This window comes from Saccopteryx leptura, chromosome 1 (genome assembly GCF_036850995.1).
Source record: "Saccopteryx leptura isolate mSacLep1 chromosome 1, mSacLep1_pri_phased_curated, whole genome shotgun sequence".
Classification (NCBI taxonomy): domain Eukaryota; kingdom Metazoa; phylum Chordata; class Mammalia; order Chiroptera; family Emballonuridae; genus Saccopteryx; species Saccopteryx leptura.
Genome location: NC_089503.1, coordinates 192,720,937 through 192,742,628, shown reverse-complemented (window position 1 = coordinate 192,742,628; position 21,692 = coordinate 192,720,937). Strand labels below are relative to the sequence as shown.

The following is a 21,692-nucleotide window of genomic DNA, read 5'->3' as shown; positions in this document are numbered from 1 at the left end:
TTTTTTACAGGGACAGAGAGTCAGAGAGAGGGATAGACAGGGACAGATAGGAACGGAGAGAGATGAAAAGCATCAATCGTCAGTTTTTCGTTGCAACACCTTAGTTGTTCATTGATTGCTTTTTCATATGTGCCTTGACCCTGGGGCTACAGCAGAGTGAGTAACCCCTTGCTCGAGCCAGTGACCTTGGGTCCAAGCTGGTGAGCTTTGCTCAAAACAGATGAGCTCGCGCTCAAGCTGGTGACCTACGGGGTCTCGAACCTGGGTCCTCTGAATCCCAGTCCTATGCTCTATCCATTGTGCCACCGCCTGGCCAGGCACTATCTCTCTTTTTTAACAACAAAAATCACTTATTTTCCCAATGCGTCAACATACGATGCTGCACTGGTTTCCAGTGTAATACGCAGTGACTATGTAGGTGACTTTGACATCTCACGATTGGAACTGAACTGCACTGGAGGCAATATGGCCCGCAGCGGGAAGGAGAGGAAGAGCTTTTTTATAAAAAGGAGCCAAAAAACAGCAAAGTGGGCAGGCATGTTTCCATTTCCAGGCAGCCTGGCACCTATCCTGGCACCTGGAGAATCCACAGGCCGTGCAGACTGGGGAACCTGGGCCTGGTGCCTGGCTGTGGTTCTGGCACTGGCAGGCCCTGGGTCTCCAGCTGCTGGCTCTCACCCTTACTCAGAAGGGGCGCCCCCACCAACAGCCGCTCTCCAGAGGCAGGAAGAGCGCGGGTCTGGGCAGCACTGGCTGTCTGCACTGCATTCTGCAGGTCTGACGGCTGAGCTTCAGTACTCCAGGGCCACCTACCCTTTGCTCTGTGCCTCTCAAGCTCTCTGACGTTAGGTGTATGGTCAGCAGGGCTTGTGTGATGGCCGAGTGCAGGTTCTTGTCTGCACACTCGGTCTGCAGCCTGAGCACGGCAGGACAGGAGGCAGGGGCTCAGCGTAGCCTATAGCTCAACCAGAGGTATGGAACCAAAAAGGTCACTGGCTGTCACTGCAGAGTGGAGTGACTGGCTGAGTGGCCAGCAGCAGGGTCAGTGACGCAGGAGAGGAAACTGATACAGGTCCCAGACTGACCTGAGGAGTCTGCTGTTCCCGAGACAGCCAACCTGCCTTAAACACACAACGTCAGCCTGGAACAACAAACACCCTGCTGCATTGTTAACAGAGAATGCAAAGCTCCACTGGCTGGGCCACGTAACATTATCTGCCTGCATTTTTTGAATGTTCATTATAATTTTATTAATTTGGTACAAAGAAATAACCTATATTGGATTTTAGGAATCTCCTAAAAACATCATCTTTGTTTGTTTTTTTCCCTAAAGGGATTTCATAAAATGCTCCAAGAGTGAATTTGGGCCCCCGTTCTTCAGATCCAGCAGGAGGCCTGCCCCCACCCGAGCATCTCGCTGTGGGAGAGACAGCCCATCAAACCCCAGCTCTGGCAAATGCTCGAGGGGAGCAAGACAGTCTGAACATTAAGGCGTCTTGCTAGGTAGGGGGTCTGTCCTTGTTAAAGCCCCAAACTTTCTCACCAATCACTGAGCATCTCTCCTATTTCCAACATAAATCTAGTCCTCCCGGCACAAACGGCCCCTTGCTGATACCCCCGGGGGGGGGGGGCTGCTTGGCCACATCCCTGAGCTCACGCTGGTCACTCTCATTCTTTCACTCCCCGATGTGGCAGCACGGCCATTGCCCCTTCTTAGATGGGGGCACTGAGAGCGCAGGTGAGCCGCCTGCCCACAGTGATGGGGCCTGAGCGGGCAGATGGCACCAAAGGCCACGCCTCACTAACTCTCCCAGCACTCTGGTTTCTGAGAGTGTGCCCAGTTTTATACCTTCACTGCTTTCTGATGTAGGTCTGTCTGGAATGACCCGCCTTCTAGTGAACTCAAAGTGTGAGGCGGTGGGAAAAAAGTCCTCATTTTACATAAAGAAACTGGGATGCTGGGTGGCTAGACAAGAATTCCCTGATCTTGGGTGTAAAGGGTCAACACTGAATAAATTAACACAAACAGACAAGTCTGTGACAGCAGTTTGAGCTGCTCAGACCAGTCCTTGCTGACCTCCTGGCTCTTGGCTGAGCTCTGAGAGGTGAGGCTGCCACCCAGCTGAGTCTCAGAGCACGGAGCACTCATGACTGGGCTGTGGCAGAGTCCTGGAGAGCACAGGTCACACCTCGACACGATCCTAGGAACGACTGGTCAGAGCCAGCTTTTGGATGGCCAGGTCCTCAGAGGGGCTAGTGTGCATATTCCTGTATGTCTGTCAGCATCAGGAGACCAGTGGCTCTCCAGGTGTGGTCCAGGAGCCACTGGGGGTCCACAGACCCTTTGAGGGGGCCTATGACATCAAAACTACTTTTATATTTATACTAAGATCTTCTGTGCATCTTTCAAGCATATTCTTCAAAAGTACATGATGAAATTTTCTGGAAGATCCAGGAAGGTTGTATCAGCACTCTAATGGATAGCAGGCCTTGTACTTGCATCATCCTGTGTTTTATCAATTTCTTCACTTTGTTTTCTAATACAGCAAATATTGATAATAGATTTCACATGACCAGAAGTTCTTTGGGGCCTTCGATAATTTTTAAAACCATAAAGAAAGTATTAGACACATCATTCTGGGGGGCTTCAAGTAGACTGGGTTTGAGGATACACACCCAGAGGCTGCGAGAACCAACAGGACACTGGTGTGGTCATTCAGACACAGGTTACCAGAAGGGAAGCAGGACCTGGGTGGTCTGGGTGAGGAGAAGGGACCATAACCAACCACATGTCAGAAAAAAATCAGCAAGACTTGGTGACAAGTGAGCAGGAGTCAGGGTGAGCAGGAGTCAGGGTGACCAGGTGTCTACCTGGGTGACCAGGTGAACAGGTGTGCCACCAGGACACGCAGGCTGTCTGAGGAGCTGGCAAGAGGGAGGGGGTCAAGATGGGCTCCAGTGCCATCAGCTTTCACCATATACTGCCTGTCAGCTCTGGACGCTGCTCATCCCAGACGCCTGGTGGGTAAGACAGAGTCTTCTCTCATGAAAAATGACACCAAACTGAACCGAGCCACACGTGTCACAACAGCAACAGAGGTCAAAGAGACACGAGAAGAACAGGAAACACGGGAGCTCTCGAAGGGGAGCAGGCTGTCCTCGCTCTGTAGGGACTGAACTTGTTGGCACAGACACTCAGAGCCCAAGCCTGGGGTGTCACAGCCACCATCCCTGTCACCCGTGACACTGAGCACACAGCACTCAGATGCCAAGTGGACAGGAAGAGCAAGGTGGGAGGACCGTGAGCAGCACTTACCACCCTTTAGATCAGCAGATGCCCCCACGTACTGGAAGTTGTCCATATTAATGACATCGATAATGGGGGACACGGCCCGAGTCCTGTCCTGGAACACAAACGGAGAAAAAACAAGAGTAGGCACCAGAACACACTGAGAGTCTCACCCCCAAAGAAGGCATGTGTTAGGCAGTTACAGTGAACACCCAGCTGACCCCTGTACCCAGCTGAGCGCCTGCTCCACCACTGTAGACAGTCTTGTCCTGCGCCAAGGGACAGCGAGCCAGCATTCAGACTGAATCGCTCCTTAAGTTATGCGGTGGGCACAGGACTGAACAGGCATTTAGGTTTAGGCACTTAGCTGATGGCCTAAATCAGGGGTCCCCAACTCCCGGGCCACGGACCGCTACCGGTTTGTGGGCCATTTGGTACTGGTCCACAGAGAAAGAATAAATAACTTACATTATTTCCGTTTTATTTATATTTAAGTTTGAATGATGTTTTATTTTTTAAAAATGACCAGATTCCCTCTGTTACATCTGTCTAAGACTCACTGTTGACGCTTGTCTCGGTCATGTGATTCATTTATCCGTCCCACCCTAAAGGCCGGTCCATGAAAATATTTTCTTACATTAAACCAGTCCGTGGCCCAAATAAGGTTGAGGACCACTGGCCTAAATAACACTAGTGCCCCTAAGGTCCTTTACTGTTTTCCCAAATGTCAAAACCATGGGGCTGCTTTCATTCTGACAGCTCTAAGCTCAGCTGCACTTGAACATGGGTAATCTCTGAGCTGCCATGGCCCTCAGGAAAGGACTCAGGGCTGAGATGCCCACACAGCAAAGTCAGGAACACATGAGTGGTGCGTGATGTGGAGAGTATCAATATTATCACATCACAAGGTAAACCAAACTGACTAAAAGATTCTGGATTCTAAGTCTGTCTTATCTGTGATTCTACCAAACAAAACACCCCTCCCCCCCAGCCCCAACACTGAGGCATTTTAAAAAGTCACCCTGCCACTGTCCTGGTAAGAGACTGTGACCACAGGCCTTTTAGCTTTCCTGCTCTCTTTAAATTCGAATGGTTGGTTGGTGCTGGTAATAGATGCTGTCCCATGTGACAACAGTTAACAAGAGTAAGTGCTTTCCTGAGCCACTTAAAGAACCCCATGTGAACCAGAAGAAAGACTTCAACAAACAAATTAGTAACAGAATCAGCAGAGCTAAGAATGTAACACACCAGAGAAACACACAAGAGAATACTGTAAAGCCCCAACACCACCCGGACGCAGATGTGTGGAGGAGAAGCAATGCCCTGTGCGGTGCACGGAGAGCAGAGAGTGATCATGTCCTCAGTGCTCAGCTCAGCCGAACCAGAGTGTAAAGGTTCAAGGACATGATTTGCTCTACTGCTAAGTCCACTTCATATATTTTTCTTTCGATAGGACTGGCATTAATGAGAATGAATATTAAATATTCTCAATTCTTCCATCCTTAATTTAGGAAGGGGTCCTTGAAATAACCCTGACAGTGGCCTGTGTATACTCTAATTCTTTTTTTTTTCTTCCATTTTTCTGAAGCTGGAAACAGGGAGAGACAGTCAGACAGACTCCCGCATGCGCCCGACCGGCATCCACCCGGCACGCCCACCAGGGGCGACGCTCTGCCCACCAGGGGGCGATGCTCTGCCCATCCTGGGTGTCGCCATGTTGCGACCAGAGCTACTCTAGCGCCTGAGGCAGAGGCCACAGAGCCATCCCCAGCGCCCGGGCCATCTTTGCTCCAATGGAGCCTTGGCTGCGGGAGGGGAAGAGAGAGAGAGGAAAGCCTGGTGGAGGGATGGAGAAGCAAATGGGCGCTTCTCCTATGTGCCCTGGCCGGGAATCGAATCCGGGTCCTCCGCACACTAGGCCGACGCTCTACCGCTGAGCCAACTGGCCAGGGCTATACTCTAATTCTTGGTTGCAGCATGCATGTGGCCTGTGCTTGCCTGGGACGGACTGGTGGACTGAGAAGTTGGGGGTGGGGAGCCAGGATGGTTTCTTCTTTTAGGGAGGTAAGTGTGTGGTGTAAGACACCTTAGTCAGGGGCTCGGTGAAACCCTCTGTGCAATCCTGACTCTGCCACTTGTATGACTTTGAGTAGGTGATTCAAGTTCCCTGCAGCCAGCTTCCTCACCTGTCAAGTGGGGGTGATCCCTGGACTGAAGGTAATATACAATGTGTCTAGCATGTAGTTAGTACTCAATAAATGGTAGTGACCATGATGGTCATAATGCCAGCAGCTTGTGGTTTCATGATTTACTGCCCATCAACTATCCTTGCCACCATAAAAAGAATGACTTGGGCATGTTATATTTCTTCAGTAGATTCATTAAGTTTCTTTCTCACTCCGAGAAAATGCTTTCTTAGTAGGGAGAAGTTCAACAGACAAGCAGAAGGCAGGAGAAATGACAGAGGCCAATTCTCTAGCAGTGATGACACTTATAGATGCACAAAATGTGCCCGTGGACCACCGTGACAGTCTTGATCGGGGGCTGTGTGCTTACAGTGCCTCTTCTCCCCTGGGAGCCAGCATCTGTCCTCCAGAGCGTCCCCAGCCCACCCACCCTTACCGCCAGCAACAGCAGCAAACTCTCAAGTGGCACTGGCTAGATGCCAGGCAAGGGTCCTAGGCACCACGCACCTCTGACTCAGAGAGCTGGTTGTAGAGCTGCCAGGAAGGAAGCTCCTCCTAAGAAAAGGGCCTCACACCAGTCAGGTGTTCACCCCCTCTGCGATCCTTGCTCCCTGTGTCAAGCGAGGTTTCCCCCTAGAGATAGACTCTTACTGTGAACAAATGTCCCCCTTTTTAGCATTGAGCGAAACCACAGCTTGAGTCTGACCTCACCTCAGCCACCCGCTCCAGCAGGGGCTCCAGCCAGTGCTCATTGCATTCGCAGTGGCTATCCAGGAATGTCAGGACTTTGGCCTGGGCCGCATCAGCCCCCCGGACCCGTGAGCGCATGAGGCCTGTGGAAATGATTCAAAAGCACATCAGAGACAAAGGCAAAGCCAGCAATGACACCCCCCTGCACACACACACACACTGTGGGCCTCTCGCTGGGCAGCTACCTGCGAACTCCTGTGGTGGAATGAGTACCACCCCTTGGTTACCCAGACAGAGTTCCATCACTACTTTTTAAAAGTTAATAGGATGACTGAGAAGATAACTTCCTTAGAAATACTGCCTTCTGAGAAAGTCCTTTATTATCACTGAAGTCTCCTTTATTGAGCAACTAAAATGTGGGACCTTTAAAGCTATCCTTCTCTGACAGAGCGAGAGTTTCCTAGTTAGCCGGGCTAAAGAGGGTATCACCGGAAACTCCCAGACACTTTAAGTGCTAACAGTGCTGATTTTAATGGTGATTATGTCACAGAGTTGCAAGTATCTTTGCCATCTAAGACTTAACAAAAACCAAATAACATAAATGACAAAGCCCATACAAAATGAGTTACACTATTAGTCAAATTACACAATGTATCTATTTATGACCCATTAACAACATACATTTTTAAATCACACACAGTCTTATCACAAATAGCACTTTTATTCCTAGATGATGTGGTCACAGTGGCTTTGCTGTGTACGCTGGGCTTCACCAATGAAGGTGATGTGGCTGTTCACGACCGGTGAGGACAAGTGTTTTAAGTTCCTTTATACACAGCTGTCAAAATGGGTTTTCTAGCTGTATGCTAGAGTAGGGGAAAAAGATGAAAGATTTCTCTTTCTGGAATTGCAAAGTAGTGCATAAGCAAGCGACATGGGACAAACCCTTATTCAAATAACAATTATAGACTCTGAGCAAAATAGAAAGAGCAACCATTGGAAAGGGCTAGGGAGCAGCCAGAAGCAGGCAGAAACTAGAGGGGACTCAATCCTTAAAAGAAGAAGATCAGGCCCTGGCCAGTTGGCTCAGTGGTAGAGCGTCGGCCAGGCGTGCAGGAGTCCTGGGTTCGATTCCCGGCCAGGGCACACAGGAAAAGTGCCCATCTGCTTCTCCACCCCTCCTCCTCTCCTTCCTCTCTGTCTCTCTCTTCCCCTCCCACAGCCAAGGCTCCATTGGAGCAAAGATGGCCCAGGCGCTGGATATGGCTCCATGGCCTCTGCCTCAGGCGCTAGACTGGCTCTGGTCACAACAGAGTGACGCCCCGATGGGCAGAGCATCGCCCCCTGGTGGGCGTGCCGGGTGGATCCCGGTCGGGCGCATGCGGGAGTCTGTCTGACTGCTTCCCCGTTTCCAGCTTCAGAAAAAATACAAAAAAAAAAAAAAAAAAAAAAAAAGAAGAAGAAGATCACACAGACTGACATCTATGTTTATTGGGTGTTTCACTGAGGTTCCTCTCCAACCCACTGCAATGCAGCCTTTTTGACTTGAGGCACCAGAGCACAGAGCTCCGGGTCTCCAGAGAGGCTAGAAACTGAAGGAGGCCATCCTACAAAATCGGTAAGCCCTAAATCTGATAACTTCTCTTTAAATCCTTGGCTGACTCCCGAACATGAGGTACAGGGGAGACTCACAGAGTCTATGAAAAGAAATAATTTAGAAGGCAGAGGGAACTAAGATTTTAGGCACACAAAATTTGGAACTTCAGTCCCATCAGGTTAAAAGGGTTTCCTAAAGACCCGAGATATATAAAATCCAGAAGGAATACCTCTAAGAATACAGACTGTGTCTCAAGAATAAGGGATTCACCCAAGATATACTTGTCCTAGTACAGTACAAAAACAAGCCTACCCAAGTTAAAGGTCATCATCCAGTAATTTAACTGCCAAACACAACAAAGATCAATACTCTTTCAAGCAAGGTAACAGAATCTAATGTCTCTACAACACAGAAAAAAGTTACTAGGCATGAGTAAAAACAGCAAAATGTGATCCATACCCAGGAGAAAATAAGTCAACAGAAACCCAGATGTTAGAATTAACAGACAAAAAATTTAAAGCAGCTATAATAAGAACTATGTCCAAGAATTCAAAGGAAATGATGGTTCTAATAAGTGAACAGATGGGGAATCTCAGCAGAGAAATAAAAACTATAAGAAAGAATCAAATGAATATTTCAGAACTGAAAATTGCTATTTTCTGAAATGAAAAATTCACTGACGGGGTTTACTAGCAGATTGAAGATGGCAGAGGGACCAGTGAACTTGAAGATAAATAAACAGAAATTGATCTATCTGGTGAACAGAGGGAAAAATATTGAGAGAGAGAGAGAGATGTGACCTATGGTACAATATTAAGTAATATAACATGTGCAATTGCAGTCCAAGAATGAGGCAGAAAAAATACATGAAAAAATAAAAGTATAATTATTTCCCAAATATGGGGAAAGAAAACATCACCTTATATATTTCATGCGACTGGCAAACCTGAAGCAGGATAAATATAAAGAAAACAAAATCTAGGCACATCATAGTCAAACTGCTAAAATACAAAGATGAAAACACCCTGGAAGCAGCCAGAGGAAACAGACCACAGCGCACAGGGGCAGTGCAGGCGGTGGCCACACTCTAAACAGGAAACTGGCCCGAAGACACTGGAGGGCATTTTTAAAGTGCTGAAAACAAAACTGATGGTTAACTCAGAATTCCATTCAGGGAAAACATTCCTCAGTACTGGACAAGGAAAGACTGTTCAGATAAACAAAAGCGGAGAGGTTTTGTTGCCTACAAGAAAGAGAAAGTTCTAAAGAAAGTTATTTTGGGTTGAAGGAAAATGACACTAGATGAAACATCAATGCATGCAAAAAAAAAAAAAAGGTTCTGGAAATGGAAAAGTATGAGCATACATTTAAATAGTCCACATATATTCTCTTGATTTCTTTAAAGATAACTAGTTACTTTAAGCAAACATTTTAACCCTTTATGGTGAGATTTAAAATGTATGTAGAAGAGAAACAAATCATAACAGTATACAGGACCAGGAAGAGACAAGGAATTAAACTGTTGCAAAGTTCTTATACTTCATGTAAACTGGTGTGACACTGACTCTAAGTAGACTGTTATAATTTAAAGATGTGTGTTGTAATCCTCAAAGCAACCACTAAAAAATGTGTAAATAACTACAAGAAGGATTCAAATGGAATTTTAAAAAATCACTTCAAATGGTATTAGCTATATTAAAAAGCTATAGTGATCAAAACAGTATGGTACTGGCCTAAAAACAGATATAGCTCAACACGACAGAATGGAGAGCCCAAAAATAAACCCACGCACACATAGTCTATTAATAAAGTCTATTAGCAAAGATGCCAAAAAATATATACAACGGAGAAAGGACAATCTCTCCACTAAATGGCATTGGGAAAACTGAATAACCACAAGCAAAAGAATAAAACTGAAACCCTATCTTGCACCATACACAAATATTAACTTCAAATAAAACCTTCAACATAAGACTTGAAACTATAAAACTCCTAGAAGAAAACATAGGGAGTAAGCTCTTTGATATGGGTCTTGGCAATGATTTTTGTATTTGACACCAAAAGCAAAACAAACAAGTGTGACTATATCAAACTAAAGAGCTTCTACACAGATAAAGAAACCATCTGCAAAATGAAAAGACAACCTATGGAATAGGAGAAAATATTTACAAATCATATATCTGATAAGGGGGCTAATATAAAAATATATAAAAATTCATATAGTACGTACAACAATAGCACAAAAACCCTACAAACAATCCAAGTTTAAAAAAATGGGCAGAGAAATTGAACTGTTATTTTCCCAAAAGCTATTCAAATGGCCAACAGATATATGTAAAAGTGTTCAGGGAAATGCACATCAAAACCACAATGAGATATCACCTCGTATCTATCACAACAGCTGTCATCAAGACAAAAGATAAGTGTTGGAGAGGATGTGAAGAAAAGAGAACCTTTGTGCATTGTGGGAATGTGAACTGGAGCAATTTGACTTCTGGGTGTTTATCCAAAAGAAATGAAATCACTATCTTGAGGAGATATCTGCACCCCAAGGTTCATTGCAGCACTATTTACAATCGCCAAGATATGGAAGCAACTTAAATGTCTAATGGATGATTGAATAAAGAAAATGTGATACAAATATCAGCCACAAGGAAGAAAGAAATCCGGCCATTTACCTCAACATGAATGCATGGTGAGGGCATTATGCTAACAAAGTGAGTCAGAGAAAAACAACAACACTGTATATCAACAACACTTATATGTGGAATCTAAAACCTCTGAATTCATAGTAATAGGACAGATTGGTGGTTGTCACAGGCAAAGGTTGGGCTGGCAGAAACACTGTATTACATATCTGGAAGTTGCTAAGATCTTAAAAGTTCTCACCATAAGAAAGAACAGTCATAACTATTGATATATGAGGTGATGGATGTTGAGGAAACTTATATTTGAATGTGCACAATATATACATATATTAAATTCTTGTTTTTTTGTTTTTGTTTTTTTTTTTGTATTTTTCTGAAGTTGGAAACGGGGAGACAGTCAGACTTCCGCATGCGCCCGACCGGGATCCACTCGGCATGCCCACCAGGGGGCGATGCTCTGCCCATCTGGGGCGTCACTCTGCCGCAATCAGAGCCATTCTAGCGCCTGAGGCAGAGAGGCTACAGAGCTATCCTCAGCGCCTGGGCAAACTTTGCTCCAATGGAGCCTTGGCTGCGGGAGGGGAAGAGAGAGAGAGAGGAAGGAGAGGGGGAGGGGTGGAGAAGCAGATGGGCGCTTCTCCTGTGTGCCCTAGCTGGGAATCAAACCCAGGACTTCCACACGCCAGGCTGACGCTCTACCACTGAGCTAACCGGCCAGGGCACATATATTAAATTCTTATGTGTACACCGTGAACAGATACAGGATGTCAATTACATCTCAATAAAAAAGCAAAAAAATAAGTTATGCAAAAGAAGACAGGATAGTCAAAACAGAAGAAAAAAAGCACATGAGACAAACAGAATATAAAGTATGAATTTGGTTTCCCCCCTACAGCTGTTTTAAATAGCTCTATGACCTTAAGAAAGCCACTTAACTTCTTTGAGCTTTAATATTTCCATCTGTAAAATGAGAGAGAAGGATTAGGATTTCAGAACACATCAGAATCATTTAAGTAGCTTAAAAAATGCAGATGCCCAGATCCTGCCCCTGAAATTCAGACCTTTTTATTTAATATGGGTAGGGCCAAGGCATGGTTATCTTTTAACTTCTCCAGGGATTCTAATGAATGGCCGGAGTAAGAACTGCTGACACAATGGGACCTGAGCTCTAACATGAACTGAAGGCTGCTCCTTCACCACCATGACATCTTATGCAACTGACTTTCTTTGTCATCTACCAGTGTCACTATAAGCCCCTGTGTAGATGTTTAAATATATGGGATCTATACACACATACATACATACGTATATATACACACACTCTTACATACACAAACATGCCCACATACTGTGTGCAGATTTTCTACCTTGACCATCATATTCATCTGCTCCACAAAGACCCACCTTGATTTCGCTTCACACACCTGCTCATCCTAACCCCTTCCCAAAACAATGTGTCAATGTGGGTTCTCACCCAAATAAAGCACCCAACATATAGTAAATAGAAAGTTTATATTTAGAGACATTTTTTATTTGTAAGTGGTTTAAAGACATAAATAAGGCTAGCAAGTGATCTGTCAGTTATAAAATGCTAACGTAAAAAATGTATTTTTGTCCTCCTCCTCTTTTTTTTTCCTGTTGTGCCAAGAAAAAAACTGGGTTTAAAGTAAAAAAATTATCATGGCCCAAGCTGGTTTGCTCAGTTGGTTAGAGCAGTGGTCCCCAACCCCTGGGCCACGGACCAGTACTGATCCGTGGGCCATTTGGTACCAGTCCGTAGAGAAAGAATAAATAACTTACATTATTTCCGTTTTATTTATATTTAAGTCTGAATGATGTTTTTTTTTTTTTTTTTTTTAATTTTTTTTTTTCATTTTTCTGAAGCTGGAAACAGGGAGAGACAGTCAGACAGACTCCCGCATGCGCCCGACCGGGATCCACCCGGCACGCCCACCATGGGGCGGCGCTCTGCCCACCAGGGGGCGATGCTCTGCCCATCCTGGGCGTCGCCATATTGCGACCAGAGCCACTCTAGCGCCTGGGGCAGAGGCTACAGAGCCATCCCCAGCGCCCGGGCCATCTTTGCTCCAATGGAGCCTTGGCTGCGGGAGGGGAAGAGAGAGACAGAGAGGAAAGCGCGGCGGAGGGGTGGAGAAGCAAATGGGCGCTTCTCCTGTGTGCCCTGGCCGGGAATCGAACCCGGGTCCTCCGCACGCTAGGCCGACGCTCTACCGCTGAGCCAACCGGCCAGGGCCTGAATGATGTTTTATTTTTTAAAAATGACCAGATTCCCTCTGTTACATCCGTCTAAGACTCACTCTTGACGCTTGTCTCGGTCACGTGATACATTTATCCGTCCCACCCTAAAGGCCAGTCTGTGAAAATATTTTCTGACATTAAACCAGTCCGTGGCCCAAAAAAGGTTGGGGACCACTGGGTTAGAGCATTGTCCTGAATGTCAAAGTTGCAGGTTCAATGAATGCATAAATAAGTGTAACAATAAATTGATGTGTCTTTTCTCTCTCGCAAAAAAATAAAAGAAAGTGATTATGTAGCTTGTTTAAGGGCCAAATGCAAATATAAAATACAAGATTTTGGTTGATTCTAAGCTTGGGAGACAGGTGTGAGTTCAGCAAACAGAGCTTGCCTAGGCACAAGTCTGATCCCATTGTTGATGTGTCTGGAACATCTGGATGGATGATAATCTTGTCATTGGTTAAAATATGGTGCTGATGATGTGGCCTTCTTGGGATAAATCACTTTACTAGCTGATAAGATTCTTGCTAAGAAAAACTGTATCCCCGACTCCAGCTGGATCGCACAGGGAACCAGAAGAGTACACCTGATGCAAAAATACAGTCACCATTCCAGGACCAACAGTCAGCCACAAAGAGCAAAAATGGCCCATATTTTAAAAGCTCTGCAATGTCTTTCTGCAGAAAGATTTCTCAGGACTCTGGAGGAGCCAAAAAGCTCTCTAACAGACTGATGCAATGGATGCTAATTACATTGTGATTTCAGCTTCCTATCCAGACACTTCAAAGTAATACTTTCCCCCTTTGAGTCACTCTTATAACTGCAATGAAGTAGACTCGATGAGCCCCGCTTTGGCACAGACAAGACTGACTGCAGTTTTTGAGGCTGGCATTTGCAAACTCCAATAAGCATGTATTGTGGTACTCGCCCTTTTTGGGGATGGCTCACCTCCGGTAGGCTGTCAAACTTGACTCTCAGTTATTTTATAAGATGCCTGGAGCATGGAGTCATTGAATTTCCCATAGCTAAATCTTTGTATTTCTTCTAAACTCTAGCAGTCCTCAAGAGTCTGATGATAAAACTTCCTAAGCTGTGAAAGAAGAGAGCCAATTTTCTAAATACATAAATAAAAATGTCATTTGAACTCTTGCCCTAGTGTACAATTTCAATTAGTTAAGCTTTGAATGTCTTTCCTGTGTTTGCTGGGAGAGGCTCCCAAGAGGCTCTGGTAGCAGGAGAAAGACAAAAAGACCACACAGTTCATTGTTCTGTGAGCTGAAACCTTTCTCTAAGTTATTACTGGGCTCAGGAAAATTCAGAATTCAACCACCTGGGACTGAACTAAGAAGAGTCTTACCTTCTCGTCGATCATTTCTGAGAACCCGCACTTTCTCGATTTTCCCCAAGAGAGCCCCGTCCTCAGCTAGGGAAAGAAAAGAAGCAGAGCGTTTGAACCTCAAGTTCATAAAGGGCTGTGCATTCAAGCAGTGAGTCTTGACTGTCTATCTACGGGCATCATAGAGGCACTTCTCCTGTTGGTGGCCCTGCTTCTGGCCTTGCCCAACGCTGTCATTAGCAGCCATGCTGTGAGAAGGCTGGCGCCCGGGGAAGGGCCAGCGTAGGGAGAAACGGCCTCGGGACTTACGATCGTTGCTGTAGTCATCCACCAAGATGATTTCTTTTATGAGGTGGGGCGGGCTTTTCTTAAGGACACTGAGAAAAGACAGAGAGATAAATGTTGTAGGCCTTTTAGGGGTGTCACTTGCAGTGGGGGATTCTTCTGTCTTAGCACCAAACCCTGGCTGCAAGAGCCATCGGCCCCTCCTTGACCTGCATACTCAGGTGACCTGCCTGCACCCCCAGATAGCCCTGACCTGGCCATGCTGGGGACACAGCTCGCATGCAGCGTCCCTGCCAGGGAAGGCCCTCTAGGAGCTGCAACAGGTGGGCAGGGGGTAGAACGTCCTGGACTCACCTGACCACTGTCCTTAGCAAAGCCGACCTGGCTTCATTGTGGAATGTGATCACCACGCTGGTGGCTGGCAGATCCACCCTCCACTGCTTCCGCTGACACCTAAGGAAGAGAAAGTTCATCCCCTGAAAGAGGGACCCAGACTGGCCACGCCAAGGCCTCTGGAGAGCAGGGTCAGACTGACCCGCCCACCAGATGGATTCCAGGGGAACCCGCTGTCCACAGAAGTCTCTGGCCTATTCCGAGATACAGTGACAGCCAGACAGGAGGAAAAAGAAAAACACAACCAGAGTCATGTTTTAAAAAATGAATGATTTCAGCGAAAAGTAACATATTGAGAACATCTTTCTCACCTTTTGAAGGAAAGGTGTTTTGAAACAGTGAGCTCCCATTTACCGTCACGTGCAGAGAAGAGAGCTTCACACATCGTGGTGGGTTGTCCTCAGCGCTGGAGCCAACGGTGCCGCTGCTCTTTCCTTGTTCTCTACTCTGCCTACAGCAAGCATGAGGGACATCTCTGCAACCTGGCACAGCCCCCTGGCTGCTAGCCCTTACCCTGGACAGCAGGGATGCACGTTCCTCACCCCACCAAGCCAGCTCCAAACAATGTAGGGGACAGTGTGCAGGCTAGTGCAGGGTGAGGGACTCGTCGGCTCTGTGGGGAGGGCCCCGAACTGCCTAGGAACACAGCCATGCAGGGGCCAGGTGTACACGCTGTGGGCTGATCACAGGCACTTCTCAAGCCTAGTCTCTGCAGACACAAGTGCAAGGGCACAGAATGGCTCTTCAGGAAACTAGGACTCTTGATACTTCCAGGCTAAAGATGCTGATTGATTAAAATCAAGCTATTCAAATAACCACAATAAACAAGGAAGCCCATTGTGATTCTGATCTAACTGCTTTTTATTGCACTTATTTTCGTGTTCATTTTTAAAATCTGCTTTTGCCATTATCTACAGGAGACAGAAATGGTCAGCCGAGTAGGACCAGACTCAGCAAAACCCATGAGGGACCCTTCAAGGCAAGCTCCACAGACTTGGAGAATGTAAACATGCCCGCAGAGGTGGTGTTCCAGAGGGTCCTGAGAGATCACTGCATCCAGGGGGTGGAGGGCACCGTGGGCTTACAGCCTGGAAGGACCCCTGGGGATATCTGGCATGCTTTAAGGGCATTCAGAGTTACCACACTGGTGATACTGCTGACCCAGCTCAGAACAGAGGTTGGGGCACACAACTAAGGCATATTTGTCTCCTGGGAAACAGTCTCCCAAGGTGCAGAGAGTGAAAAAGTCTTGCATGAGCTTGCAGTAGGTAGGGACCCTCATCAATCCCAGGACAGGTCCCAGCATTGGCAACCTGTGAGCACCCATCACAGTTAGACCCACTGCTGCTGGCATTGGAGAAGCCAAAGCCCTTCCAAGGGGCCAATGCATTTACAACATCTTGCTTTGCTTCCTGTCTTTTCATCTAGCCTACCACAGCTGTGAGGGGTCTGCTTCCAGAGTTAAAGGTGTCCCTCTGCAATGCTGAGTCATCAGGAGGATATGGATGTTTTAGAGTTTCTGGAGCTTGGAGTGGCTCACAGCTCTTAAAGCAGTTAGGGCTGAAGCGGAGGCCAGGGACAGTGGCGGGTGAGTCCACACAACAAGCGTGCTGCTAATTTTCCCTGCTGCCAGGGAGAATGGCTTCTAAGAAGCAAATTTTGAAAATGAGCAAGAAAACCAGGACAATTAAAAAACAATTAGATCAGAATCACAATATGGTCTTCTTTTTGTATCTTATAGGGATAGCTTGACTTTAATTAATCACGAGAAAACATTATACCAGTCGATGTGTGTGTGTGGGGGTAAATACATTCTAGAATTAATATCGTACTTTATTAGAAGCTCCTAACACCTAAGTCTTCAAGGACAAGTGGACTGGTATGCTATTTTTTTTCACCCAATTTCAAGAATTAGCTGATTGTTAGATGAAGGAAGAATCTGCAAGGTTCAATGGTGAACAAATTACCAAAGAATGTCACCCCCAGAAAGGGATCTGTAATGCTAATGAAATAAAGCCTCCTGTTAGGAGCCCAGCTGCTGCCCCCTCACCCACGCTTAAGCACCCCAGGGAGAATTAAAAAAGGAGGACTCAGGCTCAAATCATAGCAAACTTCACAGATCCAATCATGTCCTATCCTCTCATTTTCCTTTTCTCTGTGGGTAGCCTCATCTTCCATGAGCCCTTAGAAGACTCAAGGAGCTCTAGAAGCATTTCTGAGCACACCATGCCTGTGCTCACATTATTTTATTAAAATTCCTCTACATATTCATAAGGCAGAGTTTCGCAAGGAATTGGCAAGCAGGAAATTTAAGAGGTCTCCCATTTGTAAGTAGAACCCGAGGACTATGCTACACCCCATGAGGTAAGACTGAGTATGTGTATGTATGTACATATATGAATTCAGATCCCAAATCATCAACATGAGCCAAGAGTGGGGTGGGAGGAGCTGAAGGATTTCTTTAAAAAGAAGCAATAAATCTTGAGTGTGAAGAGCCACACCCCTGCCAAGCAGTCTTGACTGCCCCAGATCTAGCGGGAGACACCCAACACAGAGACCCCTTTGGGCGCCGGCTGCTGGCGACTTTTACACTTGAGCTTCCTTTGGGGACTGAGTAGAAAGCACAATTGATTTGAAGTCAGCAGCAGGAAGTGTCTGTGGTTAGTTTGTTCTCCCTTCCTGATGAAGCAAAGTGCAAGGAATGTGATGCTCAGGACAGAGCGTGATGCCGAGGGCTGTGGGATCAAGTTCACTCCGGTTTCCAAGGGTCTGGTACTACAGTGGTCCTTCTGGGAACTTCTTGTCCAGTGAAATGGAGATTTTAAAAACTGAATACATAGTCTACAACCATACCAAAATGAATTCACCTGATCTCAAAAAAACTGGGTACATAAAGATTGTGGGTTTTTTTGTTTTTTTTTTTAATAAAGATTGTTTTTTAAAGCCTTAATTTAGTTTTAAATTTCTTTGAGATCACATGGCTATCAATATCTGAACACCTGATTGGATGGAAAAACTGGCTGATGTCAACAGCATAGTCCCCCTGCCCTCTGGATGAGGAATGATGCTTGTAGGGGCAGATTTTTCTCTGATGTAGACATCCTTGAGGTTGAACAAGATGTAGATGAAATAATCAGATGTATGTCTTTAGACTGGGAAGCTAGGGGCTCTGTTTAGTAACAGAGAACTGTTCCATGGTGTAGCAAGGAATACAGAGATATGTGTTTTCCAACCCCTAGCTCATGCCAGCAGGTCTAGTCATTTTGCAAAGAACCTGTGGAAACCTTGGTTACTTACTGTGTGATCTGAGGCACCTCATATCACTCCTCATGTGGGAAAATAGCCCTTATAATCTTTCATGGTTATTAGGAGTATCAAATAAAAATGTATGAAAAATAACTCTGGAAACTGGAAAGGTTCCTGTAATTCTAATTCAGGGTTATAATGTGCCTTTGGCAGCTGTGTGTCACTGGTGACTGTCATCATGGAGGTTAGAGGGAAATTTCTCCAGTAACTTGAAGATGGGCCAACGCAATGGGCTGAGACAGACTTCCCAGTGGACACACGAGGGTCTGAGTGGAGAACATCGTGGTCACTTAGAGCAGTGTTCTTCATGAACATACAATATCGGGGTGGTTAACTTTTGTGGACAGGCACGGAATTTTTGGTGGACTGGTGGTTGAAAAACACTGACGTAGGGTGAAGGGTTCTTAGGTTTGCAAGAAGAGCTCAAATGATGGATAGGGGAGATGGAGAAGCATACGTAGTAAAAGAGAAAGTTCCAGAATGTCTACGAGGTCCAGGGAGGAGCTCATGGCTAAGATCAAGACCACATTTATGGTGAAACAGCCGTAATGACCAGATGAAGAGTCACAGGAATGAAGAAACGTGGGGAAATGTTGCCCAATTCCCCCAAAACTCCCCTTTCACTCAGATTTTTGTAAGGAAAATACTAAGCAACCTGACTGGTAATTAAGTATTATTTTATGTTAACACAAAACGGGTTTCTATTATGAAAGACATAGGAAATACACACATTTTAGAAGATTAAAAAAAGAAAAGTTAAAACCAATGTTGAGCCGGGAGAGGCACGTTCTGGTTGCCCAGCACCCAAGAGGGTACCCAGGCCTCTCTTCCAGCAGTCCCTGTGAGAGATGTTAGAACCCCGTCACTCTGGGCATTCAACACCCAACCCATGCTCTGATGATGACCTGGAGTCTGACATAGGAGGACATTTGATGGCAAAGGGGACCCTGAATGTCAGCCTCCACAGGAGTGACTTCTTGCTGCCTGTCCATGAGCAGGCCTTCTGGCCATATCTTGGCTTCATGGGTCATAACTCAAAAGGCAACAGTGTCAGGACCATGAAAGGAACTATCTCAGGTTCTAGTTGCTGTCACAGGTATATCTCTTTATAAACTACTAAACTGGCATTCTGGATTCATTCAATCTGTGAATTTAGTTTGCATCTGCCTCTGGGAGACAAATCTAGCTTTGATTTACTGTCCAAAAAAAAAAAGAGGCAGGAAAAAACCCAAAAATAAATAAGCAAAAAAGAATTTCTAGGTTTGCAAAGCAAAGAGTTAAGTCTTAGACCATGATAAATGCACATGGCAATGAATCTCTTCGGAAGAGAGGCAGTGGGCCTGCCTTTCCCCAGCAAGCCACTAGAGACATCACTGTGTGTATGTCTCTATGAAATATTTCAAAGACAGAATGTAGGGACAAGCCCATGCACCCTCCACTCAGCCTTACCAAATCTTAATATTTTATAACATTGACATTTAATTCTGATTTTCTTTTCTTCTTCCATTTCATATAATATTCAAGAAGTAGAGTCTGGTACTAGCTATGCTCTTCAAGCATATTGTGATCTGTAATATGTGAAGGCCTGTATTATCTCAGGAGGAGATCATAACACTTTAACCTGAAGAAAACACCACACTATCACCAACCCTCTCTAAAACTATCATCAGAGCAAAACAGTGTTTAAAAGCAAACAAAGAGAAAAGATGATTAATAATGCCACTCACAAATATATCCAATTTTCAATTCTTTTTTTTTTTTGTAAAACTGACATGTTATGATTCTGTTTTTGTTTTTGTTTTTACAGGGACAGAGAGAGAGTCAGAGAGAGGGATAGATAGGGACAGACAGACAGGAACGGAGAAAGATGAGAAGCATCAATCATCAGTTTTTTGTTGCGACATCTTAGTTGTTCATTGATTGCTTTCTCTTATGTGCCTTGACCATGGGCCTTCAGCAGACCGAGTGACCCCTTGTTCGAGCCAGCGCCCTTGGGTCCAAGCTGGTGAGCTTTTGCTCAAACCAGGTGAACCCGCGCTCAAGCTGGCGACCTCAGGGTCTCGAACCTGGGTCCTCCGCATCCCAGTCCGATGCTCTATCCACTGCGCCAACACCTGGTCAGGCTCTGTTTTTAATATAAAATAAAACCTGACAGGTAAGTTATACCACTGCGCCAACACCTGGTCAGGCTCTGTTTTTAATATAAAATAAAACCTGACAGGTAAGTTATAATCTCATCCATGTTCCTTTCCACCTGAATTCCATCTGCACCAGAAGTAACCATGACCCTGAATTTGGTGCTTCATTATTCCTATTGATACTTTTAATATGCTACCTATACACATATTCATAAAAAATGGATAGTATTGTTCTGCATATACTCAAAATTTATATGACACTGTATTGTGACTTGCCCTTCTCACCTTCAGGGACTGTATCTGTTTTGACACACATAGCACTATTTCTTTCATCCACGATCCCTGGGGCATAACTTTTCATTGTAGGAACATGCCACACTTAATCCCTTTTTTGTTGTCTCTCTCGCTCTTTCAGGAATAAGGCAGCAGTGAACACTTGTCTTTCCACATGCGTGGGAGGGTTTCTCTGCATTCCTGATCCACAAGTGAAACGGCCAGAGAGGGTTATCTCTTCACCTTTATATGAGGCAGCCCAACCGCCCCCACACTGGCTGTCTCTAGTACCATTCCCACAAAGACATGAGTTCATACTGTTCCATACTCTCATCTCATAGTGTCAAATTATTTTAATTTTGCCAATCAGATTGGTTTAATAGCCTCTTCTTAGTCTAGTTTTCATTTCCCTGATTTCTAGAAGGGCCGCACATCTTTTCATATGTTTATGAGCTGATTGAATTGTTTCTTCTATTAATTGACTGTTCATATTCTCTGTCTACTTTCTTATTAGGTTTTTACCTCATTGTTTTTTCATTACAGGAATTTCTACATTCTGGATATTATCTTTTGTTAGCCGTATGCATTGCAAAAATCTTCTCCAAGTCTGTGACAGATCTTTAATTTTGCTTATGATATCTTCTCTCAAATGTACTTTTAATTTTGATTTTTCAAACTGTGGCCCTGGGGTAAAATTCAGGAAAAGCTAATCTCTAACCTAAGGTCTTTAATATATTCTTGTAGGTTTTCTTCCAAATGTTTGAACATTTATAAATGTGATCCATGTACATATATATATATATATTTATATATATATATAAATATATATATATATATTTATGTGTGTGTGTATTTAAGAATGATGAAACTAATTAATCTCATCTTTTTCTATGTGGATAACCTGTTGTCCTAGCATCACGTCCCAGTTCATTACTTCATCACTGATTTGTAATGTCATGCTGTCACATCCAGTTTTTTATATGCAAAAGTCTATGTCTGTTTCTGATTCTATATCTGCGTAACCCTGTGTTTCTACTGCCTTGATGACTGTGGCTTTGAAGACTTCACATGGGACAAAGCACGTCACCTTGCCATGTGTTGCTCTTGAAGACGCTATTGGCTATTTGTGGCCATTAAAAATTATCTCAATTATGCTTTTCTTTATGAATGTAAGGGTGAGTTAAGATCCATGAAAAAAGCATTGCATGACACAACACTAAATTTATAGGTTAATTTGAAGAGAATAACTTTATAATATATATAATTTTATAATGTAATTTTATGTTCTTCAATTA

At 44.9% G+C, this 21,692-nt stretch overlaps 1 protein-coding gene across 3 annotated transcripts in view; it reads right to left on the bottom strand.

Annotated features, from left to right (window-relative positions):
* GALNT2 (polypeptide N-acetylgalactosaminyltransferase 2) overlaps positions 1–21,692 on the bottom strand; it is a 222,721-nt gene that overhangs the window by 35,309 nt on the left and 165,720 nt on the right. For all 3 annotated transcript variants that reach the window (XR_010751235.1, XM_066383635.1, XM_066383637.1), the window contains exons 4-8: positions 14,642–14,740; positions 14,312–14,379; positions 14,024–14,089; positions 6,187–6,308; positions 3,317–3,404 (exon numbers count right to left, since the gene is read on the bottom strand). Coding sequence is in view for 2 of the 3 variants with exons in the window: in XM_066383635.1 (XP_066239732.1) it covers positions 3,317–3,404; positions 6,187–6,308; positions 14,024–14,089; positions 14,312–14,379; positions 14,642–14,740 (443 nt within the window). In the remaining variant the exon portion in view is untranslated. The remainder of the gene's footprint in view (positions 1–3,316; positions 3,405–6,186; positions 6,309–14,023; positions 14,090–14,311; positions 14,380–14,641; positions 14,741–21,692) is intronic.